This window comes from Thermobia domestica, chromosome 2 (genome assembly GCF_964235325.1).
Source record: "Thermobia domestica chromosome 2, izTheDome1.hap1.1, whole genome shotgun sequence".
In the NCBI taxonomy this organism is placed as follows: domain Eukaryota; kingdom Metazoa; phylum Arthropoda; class Insecta; order Zygentoma; family Lepismatidae; genus Thermobia; species Thermobia domestica.
In genome coordinates this window covers 182,583,360-182,606,077 of record NC_137455.1, presented here as the reverse complement: position 1 = coordinate 182,606,077, position 22,718 = coordinate 182,583,360, and the positions used below count along the sequence as shown (strand labels likewise).

The 22,718-nt window shown below is 35.3% G+C and overlaps 1 protein-coding gene across 7 annotated transcripts in view; it reads right to left on the bottom strand.

The window, feature by feature from the left end:
* Positions 1-22,718, bottom strand: part of Nedd4 (E3 ubiquitin-protein ligase Nedd4) — a 123,932-nt gene that overhangs the window by 43,556 nt on the left and 57,658 nt on the right. For 2 of the 7 annotated variants that reach the window (XM_081748175.1, XM_081748179.1), the window contains exons 8-11: positions 22,443-22,581; positions 21,379-21,459; positions 8,127-8,174; positions 1,496-1,772 (exon numbers count right to left, since the gene is read on the bottom strand). In XM_081748175.1, coding sequence (XP_081604301.1) covers positions 1,496-1,772; positions 8,127-8,174; positions 21,379-21,459; positions 22,443-22,581 — 545 coding nt within the window. The remainder of the gene's footprint in view (positions 1-1,495; positions 1,773-8,126; positions 8,175-21,378; positions 21,460-22,442; positions 22,582-22,718) is intronic. The other 5 variants (XM_081748177.1, XM_081748181.1, XM_081748185.1 and 2 more) reach the window with 5 other exon arrangements.

The window sequence follows — 22,718 nt, the reverse complement described above, 5'->3', positions numbered from 1 at the left end:
ACTGGATATTGGAAAGTAGTGGTGAAGCTGGTTACGATCTTCGTAACCTCGAGGCAGTTAGACCCGTGAGCCGGTATGATGCGAACAGAGCCGAAGACAACGGAACGTCATTAGCTCTTGCCGATGAGAAACTAATTTTTGATTAACATTCATTTTATTTTTTAAATGTAATTCTTAATGTATTCTAACGATTCTACCCTTTGTTCTCACTAAATTTGTATTTTTTTTTTCTTGATGTGTAAGTTTGTCAAAATAAGCACAAACATAAGTAAGTAGTGCACAGCAAGATAACTACAATGTGAGTATAAACGCACGAAAACTACAAAAGTTACTATATGTTTTTCTTTTAAGGAATTGTCAGAATTTAATCCAGCAAGCATGTAAATCTTGTGCAGAATACACAAGCTGCCGCTAAGGTCAAGCAGCATTTTGTTAAATCTTTTTATATAATCTGTGTTTAAAAACTATTGTATTATTTTTCAGTATGAGAGGACGAATAAACATGAAATTATATTTGAAATAGTCAAGCCGTCGTACCTTAATTTAAGAAATGTCGCACTGGAAATCAAACACGTGAACATTTGAGCTCGAATAGTGGACATTATTAATGCTATAAAATGTTATAGAGCTAATATTTCGGTTACTACAGGGCCATCGGGTCTATCCTGGTCGCTAGATACGACTGGGTCATCGTGTCTGTCCGGATGAAATCGGATCTGAGAAGTAATAGCTGTAACAGCCTGTCTAATTTTCTACTGAATATACTTTTGGCATGGGATTTAGGAATGTTGCTAGTTTCTACGACAATGGGAAGTAACAAATACAGCGCGTCGCAAAAAATGTCAGGACGGATTCTAGCTATTATTGGAATATGTCCCGGTGCAATTTATTATGACATTTTTCGTTTGAATACGAGGAAGACAAATTGGGTATGGATGCATTAAGATGAAGTATCCAGCCATACGTCTTATTCCACGGTCTTCCTCCAAAAACAAATTGAAGAAAGAACTGGTCTCCGTATCATTCCCTTCACCAACAGTCTATTGAAATCTATAGATGTCTTGACCGATGAACTACTGCGCCTTCGGTCTCTTCAAATAAGTCTCCGTACAGTGGACACTCCGCACCATTGGCATGTGAAAAGTCTGTGAAGGAGTTGTTGAGCCTGTGTTTACAGCCCTCCAATGGTAACTTCGATGCTAGGCGACAGTCAGAATGCAGAGCATCATCGATTGTATTTCTCAATGCAGGTGCATTTCGAAATCCGACAGTACTGATAGGAAACAACTCTTGTATATATTCATTATACTTACATTATAGAAGTATTAACTTAAATGAATCTGAAAACTGCTTTGCAATCAATGAAAATATAATTAGCACATCTGTAAGAAACATCAAATTATTACTCAAAATAAACTTCCTAGTATCACTAGATGTATCAGTCTTTGCTTATAGTATTATTGAAAAATAACTCACAAGTATGTAAAATACTTACTATGGTCAATGAAGAAAATTCTACCATCTGTATGAATTCTTTCTTCCCAACCTTCTGGTAACGGACCCAACTCATCTTCCGGTCTTCTGTTTGGCAGCTGGTTTTGATTGGGCATTGGACTGGGTCGACCTGTACGTGGATCTACCCAGGTGGTAGTTCGTACATTATGATCGATGAAAAATACCCGTCCATTGGGAGCAACTTGCATTGTCCAACCCTGTGGAAGCCCTTCCGAGCTAAGTCCTGAGTTCTGAACACGCGTCTCTGTCGGTGACTGCTAAAACAAATAAACATAATTTTTAAACACAGTAATAAGTACTTGGTTACTGACTCCTAATTTTCGCGTTTTATATTCGGATACTGTATATATTTACCTCAATTTAATTAACATTATATACGAGAAGCAGTCAAAAAGTTCCAAGAATCTCGTTTAACTATTTATTACCACAATGTTGGTACACATTCACTAGTTCCACCGCTCCTGCCATTGCTGGAAACAATGCTGAAAGTCCTATTTTGGTATGTTCCGAAGTTCTGCCGTCGCGTTGGTTTGGTTGTCTTCCACGTTGGCAAAACGGTTACCTTTTGAGGCCCTTTTTGATCTTGGAGAAGGGCCAGAAATTCGCTGATTTACCACGAAATGAAAAATAATTTGAAAATTAAGAAACTAAATTACACGTGTAAGTTTTTCTAAGTACCCTTTGTTAGTTTGGCAACAATGCATTCGAAGTAATAGGAGGGAAGGTAATGGGGAAAATATCAAACTTCTGAACACAATCACACTTTGCCATTTGATATACTGAATTCTTGTTACTTAATATAATGAACTTTTAGAACAAAATAATGCCTTGGCCACACACACAAAAATTGTAGAAAGGGTTGTTAAGGAAATCGTTACCCATCAATACAGATGGAGAACTCTGCAAATGTTTCGATAGTTATACGAGTTAAGTGGTTAGGTTATTCTTTTGGTGATTCAATACTTTTGAACCTGGTCAAATTCCAATGGGTTATTTTATTTTTTGTAACTTTTTTGCTATTCTTGTACAGATTTTTTTCTTTTCTAACATATGTATTACAAGAGAGTGTTTGATAACTTTCTAACCTAACCAAAAATTTAAAAAAAAAAAAAAAAAAAAAGTTGCATAGGCGTGAAGCCTTTTCCATATTCCCAACGTAATTCCTTCTTATATCAATCCATATTTTCGTAAACCTGAAAAAAGAATCCGGAGTTCTAGTCTCTAGGAAATCACTATCAGTCATAACTCCTTCATCACTATATTTTATTACGTATTATTATTATTATTATTATTATTATTATTATTATTATTATTATTATTATTATTAAGCTGGGGAGCAGAAAGAATGCTTAATCGTATTGTACTAAATTTGATGAGATAACATGTACTTTCCGCGATTTGCTGTTACACCTATAACATTTCTGTTGTCTTGATGCATCAGAACGATTTGAAACAGATTTTCGTGGTGATCTCACATTTTTTCTTACTTAAACACCTTGGCAGTTCACAATAATATACTGCGGTCACCGTTGCAGTTTGATAGAGAGTCGAGCATAAGACTGTCCTCCGAATTCCAACAAATTGGCCATCACCTTACCATAAACAGTTTTATATGAAGTATTTACGAATGAGGTTGAGGTGTGCTTTCCACTGCTTGGAAAACTCTTACATCAGATTTAAAGTTGTGGATGTAAGTCATATCTTGAGTTACGAATTTCTACTAAAATCTACTTGTATACTCTTTTTTAAAAATAAAAAATGAGCTCACAAGCGAGCTCTCGCTCACGTTCTCTTCCAAAAAAGTTTGTCCAGCGAGGAAATCAAAATGTGTTGGAGCTGCACTGGGACACTATTTGATGTATCTTAATGAGCTATCGAGTCATTACAGATTTACAAGACCTAATCATATTAATGAAAAAGTTGTGGTTTCAATAGTGATTTTATAGTCAAATCTGAATATAAGAAAAGATCATAATCATTTGATTTCTTGGTCAACTGGATAGTTATTATTTGCATCACTGCTGCAAATGACACAGAAGGAAAGACTGCTATTTAATGCGAATTATTAAACAATCTATCGTTTAAACCTCTCAATTCAATCAGAAAGAAAAAAATCAGCAGCTTCTACCATTAATGACTAACGCAGGTAGTGTAATATTTTAAAAACTCCGTAGTACACACGTACTTTCGGTAATAAAAGTAAAAATACTTGTTGGAAAGGTTAATGTAGCAATAAATAAATAAATAATACGCAAATATGACTGATGACTGGTTAGTGATTCATACAAGTAAGCTGGGCGTATGCAAAATTCTTACTCACTTCGACGTTTCTTTAAGTTGATTAGCGGCCAAAATGGCTCAACTGATAATACTAATATTGATTAGTCACTGACAGGTGGTTTTAATCGCTGAAAATTTCAGATAGAGAGTAACTTAACGAAAGCGTACTTCAAAAGACCTAACGATTTTATTTAACTTTTTTTTAATTAATTATTTTTTTTTTTCAAGAATCTTTCGATTTCGGTGCCCGAAAGCGATTTCGTTACGTCTCAACTTTTAGAAAATTCATTTAGCAGCGATTTTCAAAGGGGAATGGATGCACGAAATCCATTTCATTGGGCGAGGCAGAAGCTATGGGGTAACGAATGAATAATAATAAACTTAAGACGCACTGAGAAAGGGCTCCTAAAATGCAAATAAAGTTTCTCAAAAACGGGCTTAATCTTTCTCCGTAGCGTCTCAACTTGGAGTTACATAAAGTTAAAGGTGTTGATAACTTCGCTGAAGTCATACATTATACATCTGAAATGCAACTACTTAGTATTTATTCTCCCATTTTATTTACATTTTCTCAGAATAAAGATATTACTTATACAAACAACCTACCCTTCAGTGAAGTTTGAACCGTTATGAACATTTTTTTTATATTTTTATTATTTAAACCATTCACAAATACTTCCATCGGCTGATCCGAGGCTACGTAATCTCGGAGTTAACGTTTTAACTTCATTATATCAATTTAACCCAATCCCTTCTTCTATGTTTTTGCAAAAATATTCTGTTCAATTATAATTGACCAATTTCTCTCTAAGTTTATTAGTTCATGTTAAACCTGAGAATGGCTTTACCGTAATTTCCTGTAATACGCTGAAAAGTTAAAATGTGTGAGCGGATTCAAAATAAGTCAATGCAAAATCATGAACAGATTAAAGCATCAAAAATGGAAGTTAGTTAGTTTTCAAACACCATAAGCACTATATTGATAGCACATCGCACACACTGCACCCATGTTATTAAAAAAATATCAATACAAATATAATGAAACATACAACAAAAGTTAACTGAAAGATACAAATCTACGGTAAATATTGTAGAAAATGTCCACACGTGCCAACAATTCTCGCATCACGAGTAATCTACCCCAGATTTAGAGGTGTTATCAAATACCATAAATTAAACTCTGTAAATATTAGTAAGATTTTTAAAACCCACATGCGGTTTTTGAAGTTACATATAAAGCGGAACTTACGAATAAATAATTTTTAAGACTAACAGTACGTCCAATAAACTGAAGGTACTTTTTAGTAATGAAAAAAAAAAAAAAAATCAAAAGTATAAACTGCTAAAAATGTGAGAAGCAAACTAGCACGAAATTTAAAGGACCTAATACAAGTAACAGACAATTTATACACAGACTTATACAAAGTCTCCCTAAATAACCATATTTCGGAATCGTATACTTTCTAGTATCAATGCAGCAAATTTTATACATATATAAATAAATAAAAAAATTCTATTACTGTAAACGTATTTGTGTTGGTTCTGTAACTCTCGATAATACTAAAAATAATCTATAAATGAAAACGAAAAGTTATATATCAGAAAATAAATTAAGCATGCTTTTTAAACATGATTTTGAAAGTCTAAATTGCTAGATTTTTGCTCGTAAACAACTTTAATATCCAGATTTCCCTTACAAAATTCGTTGAATAGATCTATGTTGCTCAAACGTAGTCACTACACAGAATCTATACCAGTTTCTTATCACTAGCCGGATGATCTTGTTAGATCTTATATATTTAAAGCCAAGTAGCTTTAAGAATAATTTCGAACATCTTCGTTAGAACAGTTTTTCGACCATCTTTGCAACAATTTCTCATCATATTTTTGGATGAACTATATACAGAAAATTGTTCAGTTTATATCGAAGAATTTTACCTTAAAACATCGTCGCTATCACCGATGATATTCCATCGGACCTCCACAATTGTGGACTACCACCCAACATTGAAGTTCTTTGAAGCAAATGCCGGCAAACCAAGGGCAAGGGAATTCGGTCCCACTCTTCCTTGCACGATTTCCAGAGAGCAAGGAGGCTGCACGCGCGCCCATGTTGGTGACGCCTTTTCAACAGAGCAAAGCCGCAGTTCACTGGACTAACATAAGGGCTCTCCAGAGGAATGGCTTGAAACGGAATGTTACCAACTTCCAATGCCCGATCCATTTCCAATGGATGCACCTCCAGGGATGTTCTGGAGATATGGCTTGAAGTGCGGTCCATATGGATCATCAGCTGCTTGGTGTCCATACTGTACAATTGTGGAATGAAAATTTGAAAAATGGGTGTCATAATGGATTCCTGGAAGTACCTAGCATTCATTCGTTTTCATCAGGCCTGCATATCAGCACCTTCCTCATATAACTGAATCCCCTAATTACCACGCGGAAATTTTTTCGATGGTAGTGAACGAACTTGCAGCGGTTCTTGGCATCACTGTCACATGAGTAAATTAGTATCTACCTAATTCTTGATTCTCCCGTTATAGGATGGAAACTACCGTATCTTCCAGATCTGTCCTACTACTAATGACTGGTCCGTTATTTGCAAGGACTCCCTATTAATTGCATGCTCATTGGGTATTCTCACTTAATTGATATGATTGGCTTAAATCTATCATGTCCGACAAACTCTACAAGAAAGTAACGGGTTAAGCATATCAGATTCGACTGCCCTAATGTCGGAATCACCAGACCCTCGCCCTTGTATCTTCCAGTTATAGCGATTAGTTGAAGGAGTTCTCCTAGCGATTAAAGCTAACAGTATAAACAGTGTTGGCCCCGAGTCTTATAAGGCTAGCTCATCGCCCGCGTGAAGTACAGGATCTCCAAGTTATCTAATCCCACGATTTAACCACAGCCCGGCAAAGACCGACCCAATCCAGAAACCTCAGATTGAATTGAGGAGGACGGCCTGGTTCCTGGCCCTGTCTATCTCTTGTCATTCAAAGTGCGTCCAGAGATATCGCGCATATGCCCAACCTTTACCCCCCGGATCCCACGGCAAGCATTACTTGGCCATTTGGAAGGTATCACGAAATCCTCCCTCCCCGGTAGGGTCAGTAGAGTGTTAATGCCCTGCCTACCTCATTTCACAGAAAAAATACACCGTACATTACCGGAACCAATGGTTGATATAGACTATCCATACCAGACAGATACTGCCATTTGGGAGGCATCAATCGCACTCCTCCCGCGGGGGCGGCAATACTTGCCTATCTCATAATCTTCAAAGGTTCTGTGGTTAAGCACCATGTACACTTCCCGGATCAATGGTCTGTGTTGATGACCTGTTTGAAAGACCACGCACGTGGTACGCCACCTCCACCGGTAAATGGTCTTACGTCACCACTTCCATCTATGTCCGTCACCCTGCAGCAGTGCACTATAAAGAACCCTTTGAAAGGCGATGTTTTAAATCTCCAAAAGGTGTCGTGACAATGCATGTAACTGAATGCATTACATTACGTGGAACTTCTGTCCTTGGAATCCCTCCCCTTTCTTAGCATGGGCTTGGAGCGGCCATTGTGCGGGGTTTATCGCTATCAACATATGTCACGTGTCCGAATGTGACCACTGCAAGTGAGATGGGTATATGCTTCATCCATTATGATGACTGACTGTCATTTGAACTCGCCAAGCGCTTTTCATAGTTTCCAGCACTTTGTCTTTTCGTCCCCAATGTAGTGTGGAAGCAGGTGATTTACGCGGGCCCTACGGACCCACCTTAGCTGAAGCCTTTACGAATGACTATGTTCACAGTTAAGGGTGCCAAACTGAATTTACTGACTCATCACACGTTAGGTCGGTGGATTTTCCAGGCATGCCAATCGTCGGATCCTCAGCACCACTGTGAGTGTTTAACTTTCTGGTTGGTGCTTTTCATGAGGACTATTTCGCAACGGCTCCTGGTTTGGGTAATGGGCTACAGTAACTTTGCAGTAATTATGCCGAGGTGAACCCATGCTTCTTAACCTGTTTCACTATTTGTATGTAAGAAAAACGAACAGTGAAGGAAAAAACATAAAAACGAACTGAAAAGCGCCATGACAACCCTTTCCAGTAACGGCTTAATTTAGGCGGGATTTGACGACACACGCCCATCTACTACTACAGGCGCATTACTGTCCGCAACAGCAGACGCGTAGCTACCCAGATGGCAGTGGTGTTCCTAATTTGGTTCGATATAAATAGAACAATCTTCTGCAACTTCCTGGAATTTCTTGGTGTAGTTATTTAAAAAGAAGCTCAATAAAAGATTCAAATATACTCACACTCTCCGATTCTCGCCTTGGTGGTGTCGTACTGTCCACTTCCTTAATCTAAAAAGTTATAAACACAGATATGCTACTGAAATACTGACTTTAAGGAAAATAAAGTATTATTATTATTAATAATAATAATAAATGAAGATGTATATTTACAAGCTAGCTTTTACAAGAAATTTAATAGCCTATCCCCATGCAGTAAAATTTGGACCACTTAAGTTAATCTTACTCTAAGTTACTTCAAACTAAAATTGTGTAATATTTGGATTAGTATTACCCTTCATCTTTTTTGATGCAGTTAGTGATACATATAAATAAGTAATTTTATTAGTGGCATTTCTTTTTCCATTCATAATAATTACTATCAGAAGAGTTAAAACACCAATTACTAGAAACATTACAAGTTATTTACAATCCTATTTGACTTGATTAATGAGACAGTAATTAACACCCATAAGAGATGTATCGAAATATCCGTATATCAACCAATGTAGTTATGTTTGCAACTGATAATCATAACTGCGTCATGTGATTATGTGGAAAGGCACTATACATAGTTCTACAACGCAAACCACGAAGTTTTATATAGATTTGTCATATGTAACCAAAATCCAAGGCTGCTACATCACAGAATATATACAAAGGGCAACTACAGAGTTCTTTGTGATTCCTGGCGATTTCAAACACAGAAAACTATGTTTCACAAGAAAGTGCAGCATTCACAAATCAGGTATTTCAACGAATAAAAATTATCTTGCCCTGCTATGGCCTGGGTTGGATTGTGTACGATGCATTTTGTCGTTAGTAACTTCGTTATTTAAGTTTTTTTCTTCCTTTTCGTTGATTTTGAGCCATCTGCAATTGACAAAAGAGCTTTTCTATGTGAAATAGCATGAAATAATACTACTTCAGTACGGGGTATGTATCATTATCCCATGATATGCCGTTGGTTTCATTTTTTGAGTAATATCTTTGAATAATCACTTTTAAACATAATACCGTCTAATTCTACCTACTATTGAAACCTTTTTACGTAATATCGAAGGCATCTTAGAAATATATTTCGATGAAGGTAAGACCTGTTTTACACACTAGAAAGTGGTATATTCGAAGGCGTTTCTTATCATAAAACGACTAACCCTACAATGAATCCTTCAGTTTTGGAAACAGAGAGAAGTAACAAAATACAAGATCAAGTTAGTAGAGTAAGAATGCACTTTAATGTTCTTAGCTGCAAAGTCTTATCACGATTCCGGACTAAGGAGGTGATGCATTGTTCCAATAAACAACAAAACCTGACAGTGATAGGTTTAGTCGATGCTCTGTGCTGCAGGAAACAACCACTTATCCAAACGTTGAACAATGTACTGTCCAGTGATCATTTGTCCCTTTGGCCCCCCAGGGTAAACCTTTTATCCAAGATGACATAAAAATTTTCTTTATATGAAGAAGCTCCACGAAATTTAATGGTCGAAGGAGAAGAAGAGTTTTTTTCCCGTTAAGATTACCTCTGTTTCTGGATTGAAGGTTTACTAAACATCTCATCCACTCTAACAGGCTCTAACAACTGCTCATTTGGTTACACAGTTCTGTGTCAGAAGATCATTAACTACTGTCATGTGAGAGGCCTGTCCTGTGTCCTAAATAACCTGGACCTCAACACGAGTAATATTTTCTGTAGTGCTGCCATAAACTGAGCATTCAGACCTTCCCAAATTTTCAGTTGACTCTTGTTCAGACAGTAAATTCACGAACTCACTTCCGAACAATATTCTCAAAAGTATCCTTCAACTGACAGAACTTATGCACCACAAACACACACAAACTATCACGACATGTTGCTCCTCAGCATTGAAATAAATTATTTCATGACAATGTCAGAAACAGCTTTCCTTCACAGATGAATTTGCAAAAATAAATAATAATAATTAAAAAAAGAAAGAAACTTAGCACACTTACACCTAAAAGTGACTACAGTTAATTCATACATAATGCTCCTTATTTACTTACACTCGAGTTTGAACTACGGCAAAAGGGTAGATAATTTTGGTAAGCACCTCACTAAGTACTTCAGAGGTTAACTGTCTGACTGACGTTTAACGCCCCTTCTCAGCACCAAGGCTATATAAGACACGCCCTATTCCTTAAAGTGGGATCCAAATCTTTATTTGGATTTTGATCCGAAGCTTCTCCATTCGGGATCGAACCTAGAACTACGCATACAGAATAAATGCGAATTCAACTACTACAGATATGTTGTTGGAGCTTTTACGTATGAACGTCTATGACCCTAAATATTCATCCTTAACGAGTAGATTTTCTCACATCAACCAGTAAAACCACTTTAATATGGGGTAGATACATGAATTATGGAAAATATTTTAAATTTTACATAATTTAAAGTGGCGTACGTAAACGTAACCAAACATCATGAAACTGTGGGAAACCCTTTATTTTGAAACCAAATGTCTACAATCTGTTGAGAGAGAGAGAGAGAGAGAGAGAGACATAGATAGATAGATAGCAAGAAAGAAAGAAAGAACGAAAGAAAGAAAGAAAGAACGGAACGGGAAGGAAGGAAGGAAGGAAGGAAGGAAGGAAAGAAGGAAGGAAAGAAAGAAAGAAAGAAAGAAAGCTGGCGACAGCACAATACAGAACAATACCTCTATCCATCCCTGTGGCTGCAACTTGTGATAGCAATCATAAATATGTAACTTTCTATTATCAGCAGAGTTGCGAATTTTATTACTTAGCCTGGATTTTCTGCGTGCAAATTCCAAAGAATTGGAGTTCGCGGACGTGGTTTATGATCGCTGTTTACATCACTTGACTTTTCAAGTATGAACAACTAGCAGCGTTCACCCCGCTTCGCTGCGGTCACCCCCGAACGCAATAAACTTTGTTACTTAGATAATTTTTACTTTTTCGCTTTCAAATTGCAGTAAATTTTAACATTATAGCGCCTGTCATTTATGTTAACCCGCCGAGTCACACGGTCATGCGGGTTGCATATAAATACGTTTATTTTTATACCTATGATGAACTAACAAAGGATTTGTACGTAATGGACACCTGAATGGTCAATTATCTCAAGACACTGGTAATTAAAAATTAAAGTGATATGATAAAAACCATCTAGGGTCCAAATCCTAATAACCCCCCAAAAATGAAAGAAATTGGTTCAGCCGTATTAGCGTGATGAGCGGACAAAGGATTTTGTACGTTCTCTTTTATATATATAGATATTGACTTTTTTTTTTCTTCCCAAATTTCATCTCTGAAGTTAGAGTGAGAACAATCGAACATTTTTTTTTTCTTTTACGCGATTACGGTAACAAGTGCAGTTCTGTGTTTAGACGTGCTTTTCTGTTGTTTAAAAGTGAGCTAGTATGAGAGGAGTCATGACCAAGAGGAAGGAGACAAGTACAGATCTGCAAACAAAAACTAAAAATCCTGGTTTTCAGCAAGTTTTGCCGAAACCATGAGTACAGTTGGCCGTGGTTACCAGACATTTACATTCCCGTCTGAGACAGTGCAATATACAGGAATTTTTCACCAGAAAATGATCTCTGAGTACATTTTTTCAAGTTACAGTATTATTGTAATGTATTTTTCTCAAGTGGATTTTCTGTGACGTTGGAAACTGATGCTATAAAGAAGATTGATGTGTGCAGAAACAAATCATCTTTTCGATCTTCAAAGGTAAGAGAATTTAGGTACGGTCGCGTTTCCTATGACGATATGCATAATATACTGTAGTGCGTATGTATGGTCTGTATACTGTAGTCTGTATGCTAATACACTATAGTGCGTATGTATAGAAAAAAAACTGTATTCCATTTTTTTTTACACGAACTCTTGATTTTCTGATCCCTTGGGATTCGTGTTAAGGGGGGGGGGGTTACTGTATATATATATATATATATATATATATATATAACCCATTCCAGTCATACGAAGATAATCCCAAAAGTAAGGTTTCCAAAGCGCTAGGGACGCAGACAAACTGTTCATGAGACTGTTGGCAACTATTGTTGTGTTTGTTGTTTCTCCAATTCCGAAACAAGCCTGCGCGCACGTCGCTGGGACACTGTCTTGGCATGCTAGCCATTTGTAAGGGAGCTACCGCCAAGTACGAAGTTCGCGAAGTTATTCATTTTCTCAAAGCAAAAGGCGTTAAACAGACTGAAATTTATCATCAATTGACGGAAAAGTATGACGAGTCGTGCATGGATGTCCAAAACGTCCGCTAGCAGTATAGGAAATCTGTAGCTAATCGTACTGAAATTCACTATGAAGAAAGGAGCGGGAGGCCGTCAATTTCCGAGGAGACAGTCGCGAAGGTTGAGCAAAATAGTGACTATTTTTTTTTTTTTTTTTTTTAATTTAAAAGAAAGAACATTTGGTCGAAACGCACTTCAGCAACGCCTTCTCAAACACATGGCGAGAAACTTGTATGACATGGGCACACAAAAACTGCCACAGCACCTACAAAAATTCATCGACCGCAATGGCGATTATATAGAAAAATATATAAACGCACAAATTTTCAAACGATGTAATTATTATTGAAAATATATGTTTCTTTATACTTCCAAAAAATACCTTACTTTTGGGATTAACTTCGTAGATTTTTCACTCTATATGCCGCTGTATCCATACTCATATTGATTTGGCACTATACCCCTGCCCGTTGTATATATATATATATATATATATATATATATAATCGGGTGTTCTTTGAACTTGGATATGACTTGGAGGAATCACAGATAATGAGAAAAGAAGCAATTTGAAATACGGAATCATTACTTAAAAGAAAAAGCGTCGGTTTTGACCTATATAACCCGCTGAAAATTTGTCGGAATAATACAAAAATGTCTATAACTGGAGAAAGAATTGTCGGATCAAAGTTCTCAGTCAAAGGAAATATTTCGTTATTCAACCTGTAGATTTCAATAATGTAAAAAAATGTATGGAAGCAGGAAGCAAAAGGGTATTCTCACAGAAAAAGTATATTCCGCTTGTCTGCACAAAAGTATGAGGAGAAACCATACAATGTAATTGTTTCAAGTAAAAACATGTACAATGTCGTGACCAAGCTGTAAACAATACAAAGGCATGGAACTGAAGGCAAATAGTGCTGCATTAGAAATTTACTAAATACAACATGAGGTTCAAAAATAGCAGGACTGAAGCCTTGAAACCGTCTGGATGACATGCGTGTAGTTGCTGTTCATGTAGTATTTTCCAGTGTATCATCCGCATTTTAGGATCAACCATCCCTAGTTGGAAGTCTTCGTGGCGGCGGGCTATCGTTCGGAACCGATGGAGTTCCAAGCAGTGGTTTCGTATCTTAATAATGTTTCTTCTGACGTTGTTCATCATCCCTGAAAGTTGTGCAAAGGTCATGATACCTTCAATGAATGCATCATTTTCCAGTCTCACATTTCTTACTCTTTTTTGACTATAATATTTTATATGTTTCTATTGAAATAATTACAGTAATTACAATGTATGCACTCTCGTTGTACTTTGCAAATACAATAAGCCGAATATCATACTTATTCTCTCTCAGGCTACCTTGTGCCGCCCCTGCTCCTCATCCATTTTTGTATTAATAGAATACGAGTCCAACAAATGAAACTTTCTATTGACTGTACCTAAATTTCATAACATATTTAATTATGGACAATTCTGTATCATTCCAACAAATTTTCGGCGGCTATAGCTCTGACATCGACGCATTTCCGGATAGTATCTCAAATTGCTTCTTTTGTCATTGTCTATAATTCCTCAAAGTTTTACTCAAGGTCATACAAACATCCTATATATGTAGGAAACACCCGTAACTTTAAGAGTGGAACACTGACATTCTCTGCAATACCACCAAGTTAACATTGTTGTTAACCCTATCTAAAGTTTTATACCTCAGATTATAACATATTTCAAAGCTACATATCTAACATAAACTTACCATACCACATTAATAATTCAGTATTACAACCTAAGAACATTACAGCATCACGAACATCCAAACTTTGGGGACTTTTACAACAGGATTAACGCAAGTAACATGGAAGGGGCAATGCACACCCAAAGTACTTTGGTGTCGAATACTATGATTATAACATGATGTATTTCAAATAAATAGGAAGAAAGTTAGGGGAGATTGAAGATTTCATTTTTTTTAAGAGCTTTATTCGAAATCTTTAAGTTTTACGTCCCACGCATATGCCGGTTAGGCTAAAGGAGACGGTGATGATGAGAGATGAGTGAAATGGTGGAATGAAGAAAGTGGGAGGAAACGGGAGAACCCCGAGAAAACCCACGAGCACGGTGTTTGTCCACCACAAAGTCCACACGGCGCGAGCTGGGATCGAACCAGAGACCCCAAGCACCGGAGGTGAACGCTCTACCACTGAGCCACCGCGCCCCCAAGAGCTTTATTCGAAAGGGGGCTTCGATAAGTATCGCATCCCATCACAAAGATGGTTTTCAATAAGCGTGAAAATCATAACACTGTTTACAGCAATTTGCTACCTCAAATCATTCGGGAGATAATTAAAAATCGTGTGGAGAGATTGCTATACTGTTTAAAATAGCGTGTTCGTGGCAACCTTTCTAAAATTATTATTATTATTCTTTGCTTCTATAGCTTTACGCCAATAGTTTTTTTTTTTTTTTTTTAAATTACAAGTTATCGTTATAATTTTACGCACTGTTGCAAACTTTTACAATGTTATCTTTGGAACGGTTTCAGATATCAAATTGTTGTAAATGGCATTATGTTTTTTACGTGTATTGAAAACTACCTACGCGATTTAGTGTGATGCATAACTAAGCGGTGTTTTGAAATAAAACCTTCTGAAAAAAAGTCAATATTTCTACCCCTTGTAAATTTGTTTCTATTTATTAGAAATTCGTCATATCGTGATCACAGCATTCTACGATAAGGTACTTCTGATGTGCATTAACGTTCATCTCAAGTGTGCTATTACTGTTGTAGAGGCCTCGAAAATTTGCCTGTTTATTGATGCTTCTGTTACTGTAAAATCCTTACTTACTTCGTAACACTAAATATTAAACACAGTATTGTAATAATTTTTGTTTCATATGTAGATCTGAAGCATTTAGTAATCTGATGTAGTACTACTTGAAAATTTACAACCTTATGTTGAAAAATGAAATGAAATCTTCAAGTTTTACGTCCCACGGTTATGCCGGTCAGGTTAAAGGAGACGGTGATGATGAGTAATGAATAAAATGGTGGAATGAAGAAAGTGGGAGGAAACGGGAGAACCCCGAGGAAACCCACGCACATGGTGTTTGTCCACCACAAAGTTTAGCGGGGGCTGGGATCAAACCCGGGACCTCAAACACAAGAGGTGAACCCTCTACCACTGAGCCACCTCGCCCTAACTTTATGTTGAGTTGGCATCAGTGTTAATTTGATGCTACTGCAGAGTATGTCACACAATGTCCCCCCCCCCACCCGATATTTCAATGTTTTTATTCTATAGTTTAAAAGTTACAAAGGCGTTTCAAGATCAATGGTTCATCCTGTATATACCGGTTTTTCCTATATATAATTCACACGTATAGATGTTGAGCTGTATAGTATATTAGCTTTCTATTTTTGAACTCTCGCATATTCTAATGCCATTAGACAGCTTAGTGTATACGCAGAATTGCAAATAGAAAGATAAGAAACATTCGAGTCTACGCACAAACATTCGGGTCTTTTATTCTGGAGATATCGAAACTCTCCACCCACTCACATATTTATCAGTTGATCAAAACAAGATTAATGTCATTCATGTTTTCATTTATTTTTTACTTAAAAAAAAAAATCCCACAAAGTTGAATGTCAAAGAAACATTCACAAATCAATTCCACTTAACGTATTGAAGGAAACACTGATCCTAACATAACGGCACAGTAAAAAAATATGTAATTATTTTACTCAAGTATAGTAATTTGTCTGCACTTCTTGAGAATATATCTCTTGTGTTCTTTTGCATTTCATATTTCCTATTATTAACCTAATTTTAAGATAGCAATATAATTATAAATATGTACATAGTAAACCTCAAGATAACCTATGCACACAGTATTGGTCTGATATCAAACAAATTGATAGCTAAATCATGACCCTCTCAGAGGAAAGGTTTTGGATTTATGACTTTACCAGCCTTATTGTGGTTAAAAATAATTTAATAACAAACAAGTAACAGGTTAATTTCGCCTGAAATTTCCTGCACCGAAACTTCCTTTTTAAGATATTTTCTTTGTACCTATATCTACATTGACATTTTTAACATTCTCGAACAAATCTCTTCATATATATGTACTGTACTGATAACAATATGTACAAGTATTTTTGCTATTTTATTTTATATAATATGTATATTGTACGTATAGCAAAATCTATAAAAAAAATTCTAATTATATAAGAATGAAAATAATACATCTTAATCCAAAAAATCATAAAAATAAATATCTAATATTAAAAGAAAAACCTTTGCATCAAATTTGGTCAAGTTTAAGAATATTCAATAGACAAGGAGGGTTACTCCTTTCTTTGTTGCACCGTGTCATGCGCAGAACATGCAGGCTGAACTATAAGCATATATTTTCCTAGCACACTTCAGATAACTTAGCTACCATGTATCATTATAACGGTTCAATGCAGATATTTACATACAAGTTACCCACTGACTATTATCGATTTTCGAAAATTAAAACTTTATTGTTCTGTTCAAATTGATCATGAACCATGGTAGAATTTCAATTTATAATCTGTCTGTAAGTATTTTATCGCTTGAGATATCCTTCCGTAGACAGCTTCCGGATGATTTGGAGGCTTTGAACATTAAAATTTGTCAGAAGTCAACTTTTTAAGACTGTTCATTAATACTTAATTTGAGAATATGAAAACTGCAATGCTTACTCACAGAAGACTACAATAAGAACAATAAAATTTGGATGCTACAGTATATTAACAGTTTCACTCACCTCTTCTCTAACCACTTTTTCAGAAAGATGAAAAACAGTGTAGATACTCGTAATTGTTCCAAGACCATTTATTACACGCTTTATGTATTTTGTTTCGTTATCATAGACTTCAATAGTGGACAACCAATTCTGCATACTTCCGTTTAGAAAATACCTTCCACAACACCGCAAAACCCATTCTCTATACTTCCATTTAGAAAATGCTTTTTACAATACAGTCAAACGCATTCTCTGCTTCCGTTCAGAAACTACCACTTACAATACATTAACAAATTATATTTAGATAATACAGATTATTACATACATCTCCCTGGAAATTCCTCAGACGATGTCCTGTAGCTTTTTAATAGCTGAGAAGCTGTTCTAATGTCGTGCGGTCCTCGATATGCGTAGGACTATGCTAAAGTATACTAATGCAATCAGTAGATACTTTGTATATGTGGGTACCCCAATATGATCTCGGAGTGACAATAGAATTGTTGATTAGTCACTTTGAAATAAACTATTTCTCAACCTAATCTTCCGTAAGAATAATACTTTATACCTAAAATGTTTCAATGTCACTATTCAATCTTTATAGTGATCTTACAGATGGTCTGGGAAATAACACTTGTACAGCTCATACGACCTGTTCATTTGACGAAGAACTTTTTTCACTGACTTCTTTTTTGTTAGAGAAAAAAAAAATGCTAATCTGAGGGAGTCGAATCTAGAGAATAGGCCAGATTTTTCTTACCTTCTTACTTTAAATCTCGGATTTTAACCACCGCTAACGTAACGTACAGTATAAATTATTTTGAAGCACAATTTTAGTACCTCTGTATAGGAAATGTAAAATTTTAAAAATTCTTTAAGTCGACTTACTGTATTAAGCAAGTGAAAATTCTGACTAATAATTTTTAAGCAATAACTTCCGGCAACATTAAGCTAAAATGTAATTTTAAGACTGCTATTTTTTAGCTTTTCTTTGTTTGTTTTAGATAGAAAACTTAACAATATCTAGAGCGTTGACAAGGAATTATTTCTACTTAATTGACTTTTATCCATATTATGTTTTATATTAGTGTCCCTCTTTTTACCGTTTGCTTACTTTATTATTGTTAGTATTATTATTTCATCATAATATAATGCTCTGCTACTACACAATAAGCTGTATTTTTGCCAACAAGTTGTTTGCGGCACTAGTTTTCGTTGGAGAAGTTAACAATAACGCACTTTATAACTTAAGAAACCAACGCGCAAACAAAACAAAAAAAAAAAAAAAATCCCTGTATTGTGCTACTCCTTTTACAGTTTATTTGAATTGAAAGGGATCCTCACCCTATATATAAATATGCTACGCATATATGGGACGCTTGATAAGTCTGTGACTTCGAAGCGAAATAATTGTGTTTCGTACTGTGATTCAAGTTATTTTTCGACAATCTCCTTTTAACTCGGTATACTTTCCAACGTTTTATCAACATTCTCATGTCTTCAAAAGATGAGATTTGTCGAATACTAGAAAACAGCCGCTTGTGTAACGTATAATCTAATTAAGACGCAAATCATCTTTCATCAAATCATGTCTTCAGGTCTCTAAAGAGGAAAAGTTTGAAGGAGCCAAATGCAGAGAATATGATTGATGAGGTAGCACTTACTCAATGTATGTAATGTAATTCGATAATTGTGCCCATAACAATTCCACAGGTGTGAGAAGAAACATGCTTTAATGAAAAACGTTTTCTTCTTCGCTATGGAGCTGCTTTTTCATCAGTGTTTGTGAAAACGACGTAATAAGAAGCCTTGTGATAGTTTTACCCATTTTCCAAGTAGTTGATAAAAACAATGCCATGAGAATTCCACAAAATAATTATGACTTTGCCAGCCGACGGAACGGTTCTTGCTTTTCTTAGAGCACATTCTTCTGCTAAAATCTACTATTTTGACTGTTCATTGCTTTATGGTTGGTAGTACTGTATCGTAAGTTTCAACAGTGATATAAAGCCTCAAGAACACATCTAGATTGCGCTTTCATATACCCAAACACCCTCTCGAAATGGTCATGTGGTTCCACTTTTAGTCAACAGTAAGTAATCGAGGCACTCATCCTGCCGACAGCTTCCTCAATACCTAGATATCTGTTAAGAACGTTAAAGACATTAGACTGAGATGTTGACCATCTTAGCTATTTCGAATATCTTCACTGGACGATCTTTCACACAATATCATGAATTTTATTCGCCAATTACTCAAATGTGACTTGCTTTGGACGACCCGAACGCTCAACATCTGTGCTCGTACGAACAAATGAAATTCTGTGACTCTGCACCATTCCAAGAGAAGGAGTAGAGTTTATATAACACTGCTTAAGCCTTTGCTTACCTCATAGTTTTCCCTCGCAAAAGGTAGTGCTTAATCAGAACATGGAATTCGCTTTTTTCCACTTCAAATACCAAACACACACTTATATGGTTTAGAACATGTCAACGACAGCATCACAAATAAATAAATTAAATTCTAAAACTTTATTTATCAAAGATGGTCAACTTCAACTATACTATGAAACTTACGATCGAAGTGCTATTCGTGAAAAGTCAAATTTATCAAATGCTTCCCGTATAGTGGGGGCCGTAACTTCCTCAGAAATCAAATGCCGACTAATAATACTGATGATGATGATTGTGAAACGTAACACTAACTAAGAATACGCTGAAAATAAAATATTATTCCATACATCGACATTTACATAACGTAAGTAGTGAGATAAAGAATGGCGCTCATCTGCCAGATCAACAAAGGGCCCAAGTGGTCAATTGCTTCATATACTTCTCAAAATCCAGGAGCCCCAATAGTTGTTCTACAATTGTGTTTCGATCCAGATGAGGTTACAGCTGTTTCAATCAACAATATGGAATTGAACAAAATTGTGAGGCTAGTCTTGCACGAAACTGAAGCAAACGTTAAGCGAGCTCCTAACATTCGACTTAACTGGGATTTCTATGCCTATCTGTCTTTTCCGCGATAACTTACATAAAAATTGTCCAATGTTAATGAAGATTGACATGTATCTTCTTTCAACTTTAACCCATCAAGAACAAGGGGATAAAATCCACCCCTAACGTAAGTTTGCACACAATTTTCCGGTACAATTTTGGTAAAAATTATTCGATTTAAGTAATATGGTACATTTTCTTTAAAGCTTTCGCATCATCTCCAATACCTGGAGATGAAATCGGTAAGGGTAAATGTGGTGAATTCACTTTTCACTTAAAAGTTTCCTCATTTACATAATATAAGAAAATAATTTTCCAAGATAACTTACGTAAAATTTATTCGGTTTTCACGCAATACGGCGTAATTTATCAAATCTTGAAGATAGCACATGTTAAGTATATTTTTATTAGAAATTGGTACCAACATTTTAAGTAACTCTAACACATGTTATTTGACTGAGATATCAAAATCATCCTCACTGTTTAGGAAAATCGGTCACAATCTAGGGCAGTGATTGGGAAAATTTTTTAGGAAGGGACCAAAGTAACTACACAAACCATTAGGTGGGCCAATATGATTTATAATTTATTTTCCTTAATTCCTCTTTTTCATTTGGCAGATTAAGAATCATGCCGCAAGTCAGATAAAACGTTTCAGAGAACCATATCTGGCCCGCGAGTCGTAGTTTGCCCATCACTGATCATGGGGATGAAAAATTATCTCAAGTTAAAAATATGTTTCATGTCAAATTTCGCAGAAATTCTTCGGTTTTTATGATGCATATGTGTGTTTCACGAGCTTGCTAATCTTATTGGTGCTTGCGCTAACTAATCTCGATGGGACTCACGTTTATTAGACACAACATAAATGGTGCCCTTTTGGGCTCAAGCTCGTTGATCCGAGTGATAAATCACCTTTTACAAAATATCACAACATTTGCCAACTTGAAATGATCTACAAAAATAACTATTCGATAGACTCGTGTAATATTTTTGTTTGTTTATGATATAACATGTATTTAAAAATAGTATTTTCTACCAACAAAGCCACCTAGGAGCGAAGCCGAGATGATCATGCGAAGAAACAAATATTCTATAGGCAAGAAAGCATAACTACACACCACGACAGATCAAGCGCGCTAGAAGCTAATTAAGTAGCATTATATAAATTTTTAAATAATCTTCCTTAATGTCCTAAACTATTTGACATATCACACTGGATAACAGCTACATGAACTATAACCATATAAAGCTTTATTTCATACCTCTTCCATACCCCCCAACCCTTCGTCTTCATCATCGTCCTCACTAATATCCCCTTCTTCACTATCAAAACTGCTCGAATCCTGAGAAGGCATGCACAAAACAGGACAGAAACAGAAAATGATTCAAACCATTGTGGAAAGAGAAAACTTAATTAAGCACAGGAAACTAACATTCTATCTAGAGAAGTTGATCGGCATTCCAAAAGAAATACAGAAATAAATAAATAAATAAATGGAGAACTGCCAAGAAAAAATAAATATATATTAGACGCAGACTCATTCTATACGTTCGCAATGAAAATTTAATCTTCAATTAAATGTTAATATATATTCTCACAGTTTTTACTTCCCGTCTATAAAAAAAATAATAATAATAATAATAATAATAAAAAAAAAATAATAATAATAATAAAATAATAATAATAATAATAATAATAATAATAATAATAATAATAATAATAATAAAATAATAATAATAAATAAATAAATAAATAAAAAATAAAGCTTATTTGTGAAATGTGAAAATAAAATTATTCATTTACTTGAAATCTTGTTTGGGAAAAGTACTTGAATATTTGAAATTACTCCAATAACTTTAATAACGAGTAACAGCTTAATATTACAGACTTTATTTTGAATATTTTCCATTAAGAATGAGACTAATAAATGTGTTCACCTCCAGCGTGGCTAAGTGTGTCTACAGTGGGGAACTGTTAAACCCTGTCTCCTGAATAGATATATTTAATAAACTGAATGTATGTTTCGTCTTACAGATCGTGTATTTGTCTTACACTTCAACAGGGACATTACAGTAACGAATTTTAGTTTTTCAAATATTGATGTTAATTTAGTACACAGATTTTATTATTATTATTCGCTAATTTATTTCAAACCTGAAGTATGAATTAAGTTATAACCAAAAATTAAATATAAGTTACAAAAAAAAAATGAAGAAATCAGAATGGCAAAATCTTTACGATTCATTAACGATCTAAACTGACTGTTATAATTTACTTTAAATGTCCTCCAACTACATTCGGAAAGAAAGGAAAGTACAACCTTACCTGATGAGCTGGTGTGCTAGTTTCTCTCTGATTAGATTCTACGTCATCCACACTAATATGAAAACGACGCTGAAATTCAGTTGCCGCTGATTCAAGGGAACGTTCGCGTACTGAATTTTCATTAATGCCTTCCACTTCACTGAAAATTATAAAATAAATAACAAACCATTAATAGAGGGAAGTTGTAATTATTTCGTTTACGTCACTAATTCCTAAGTGATCTAATGTTAACAACGGTTATGATGATACATATTTTATAGTTTGTACTTAATAAAT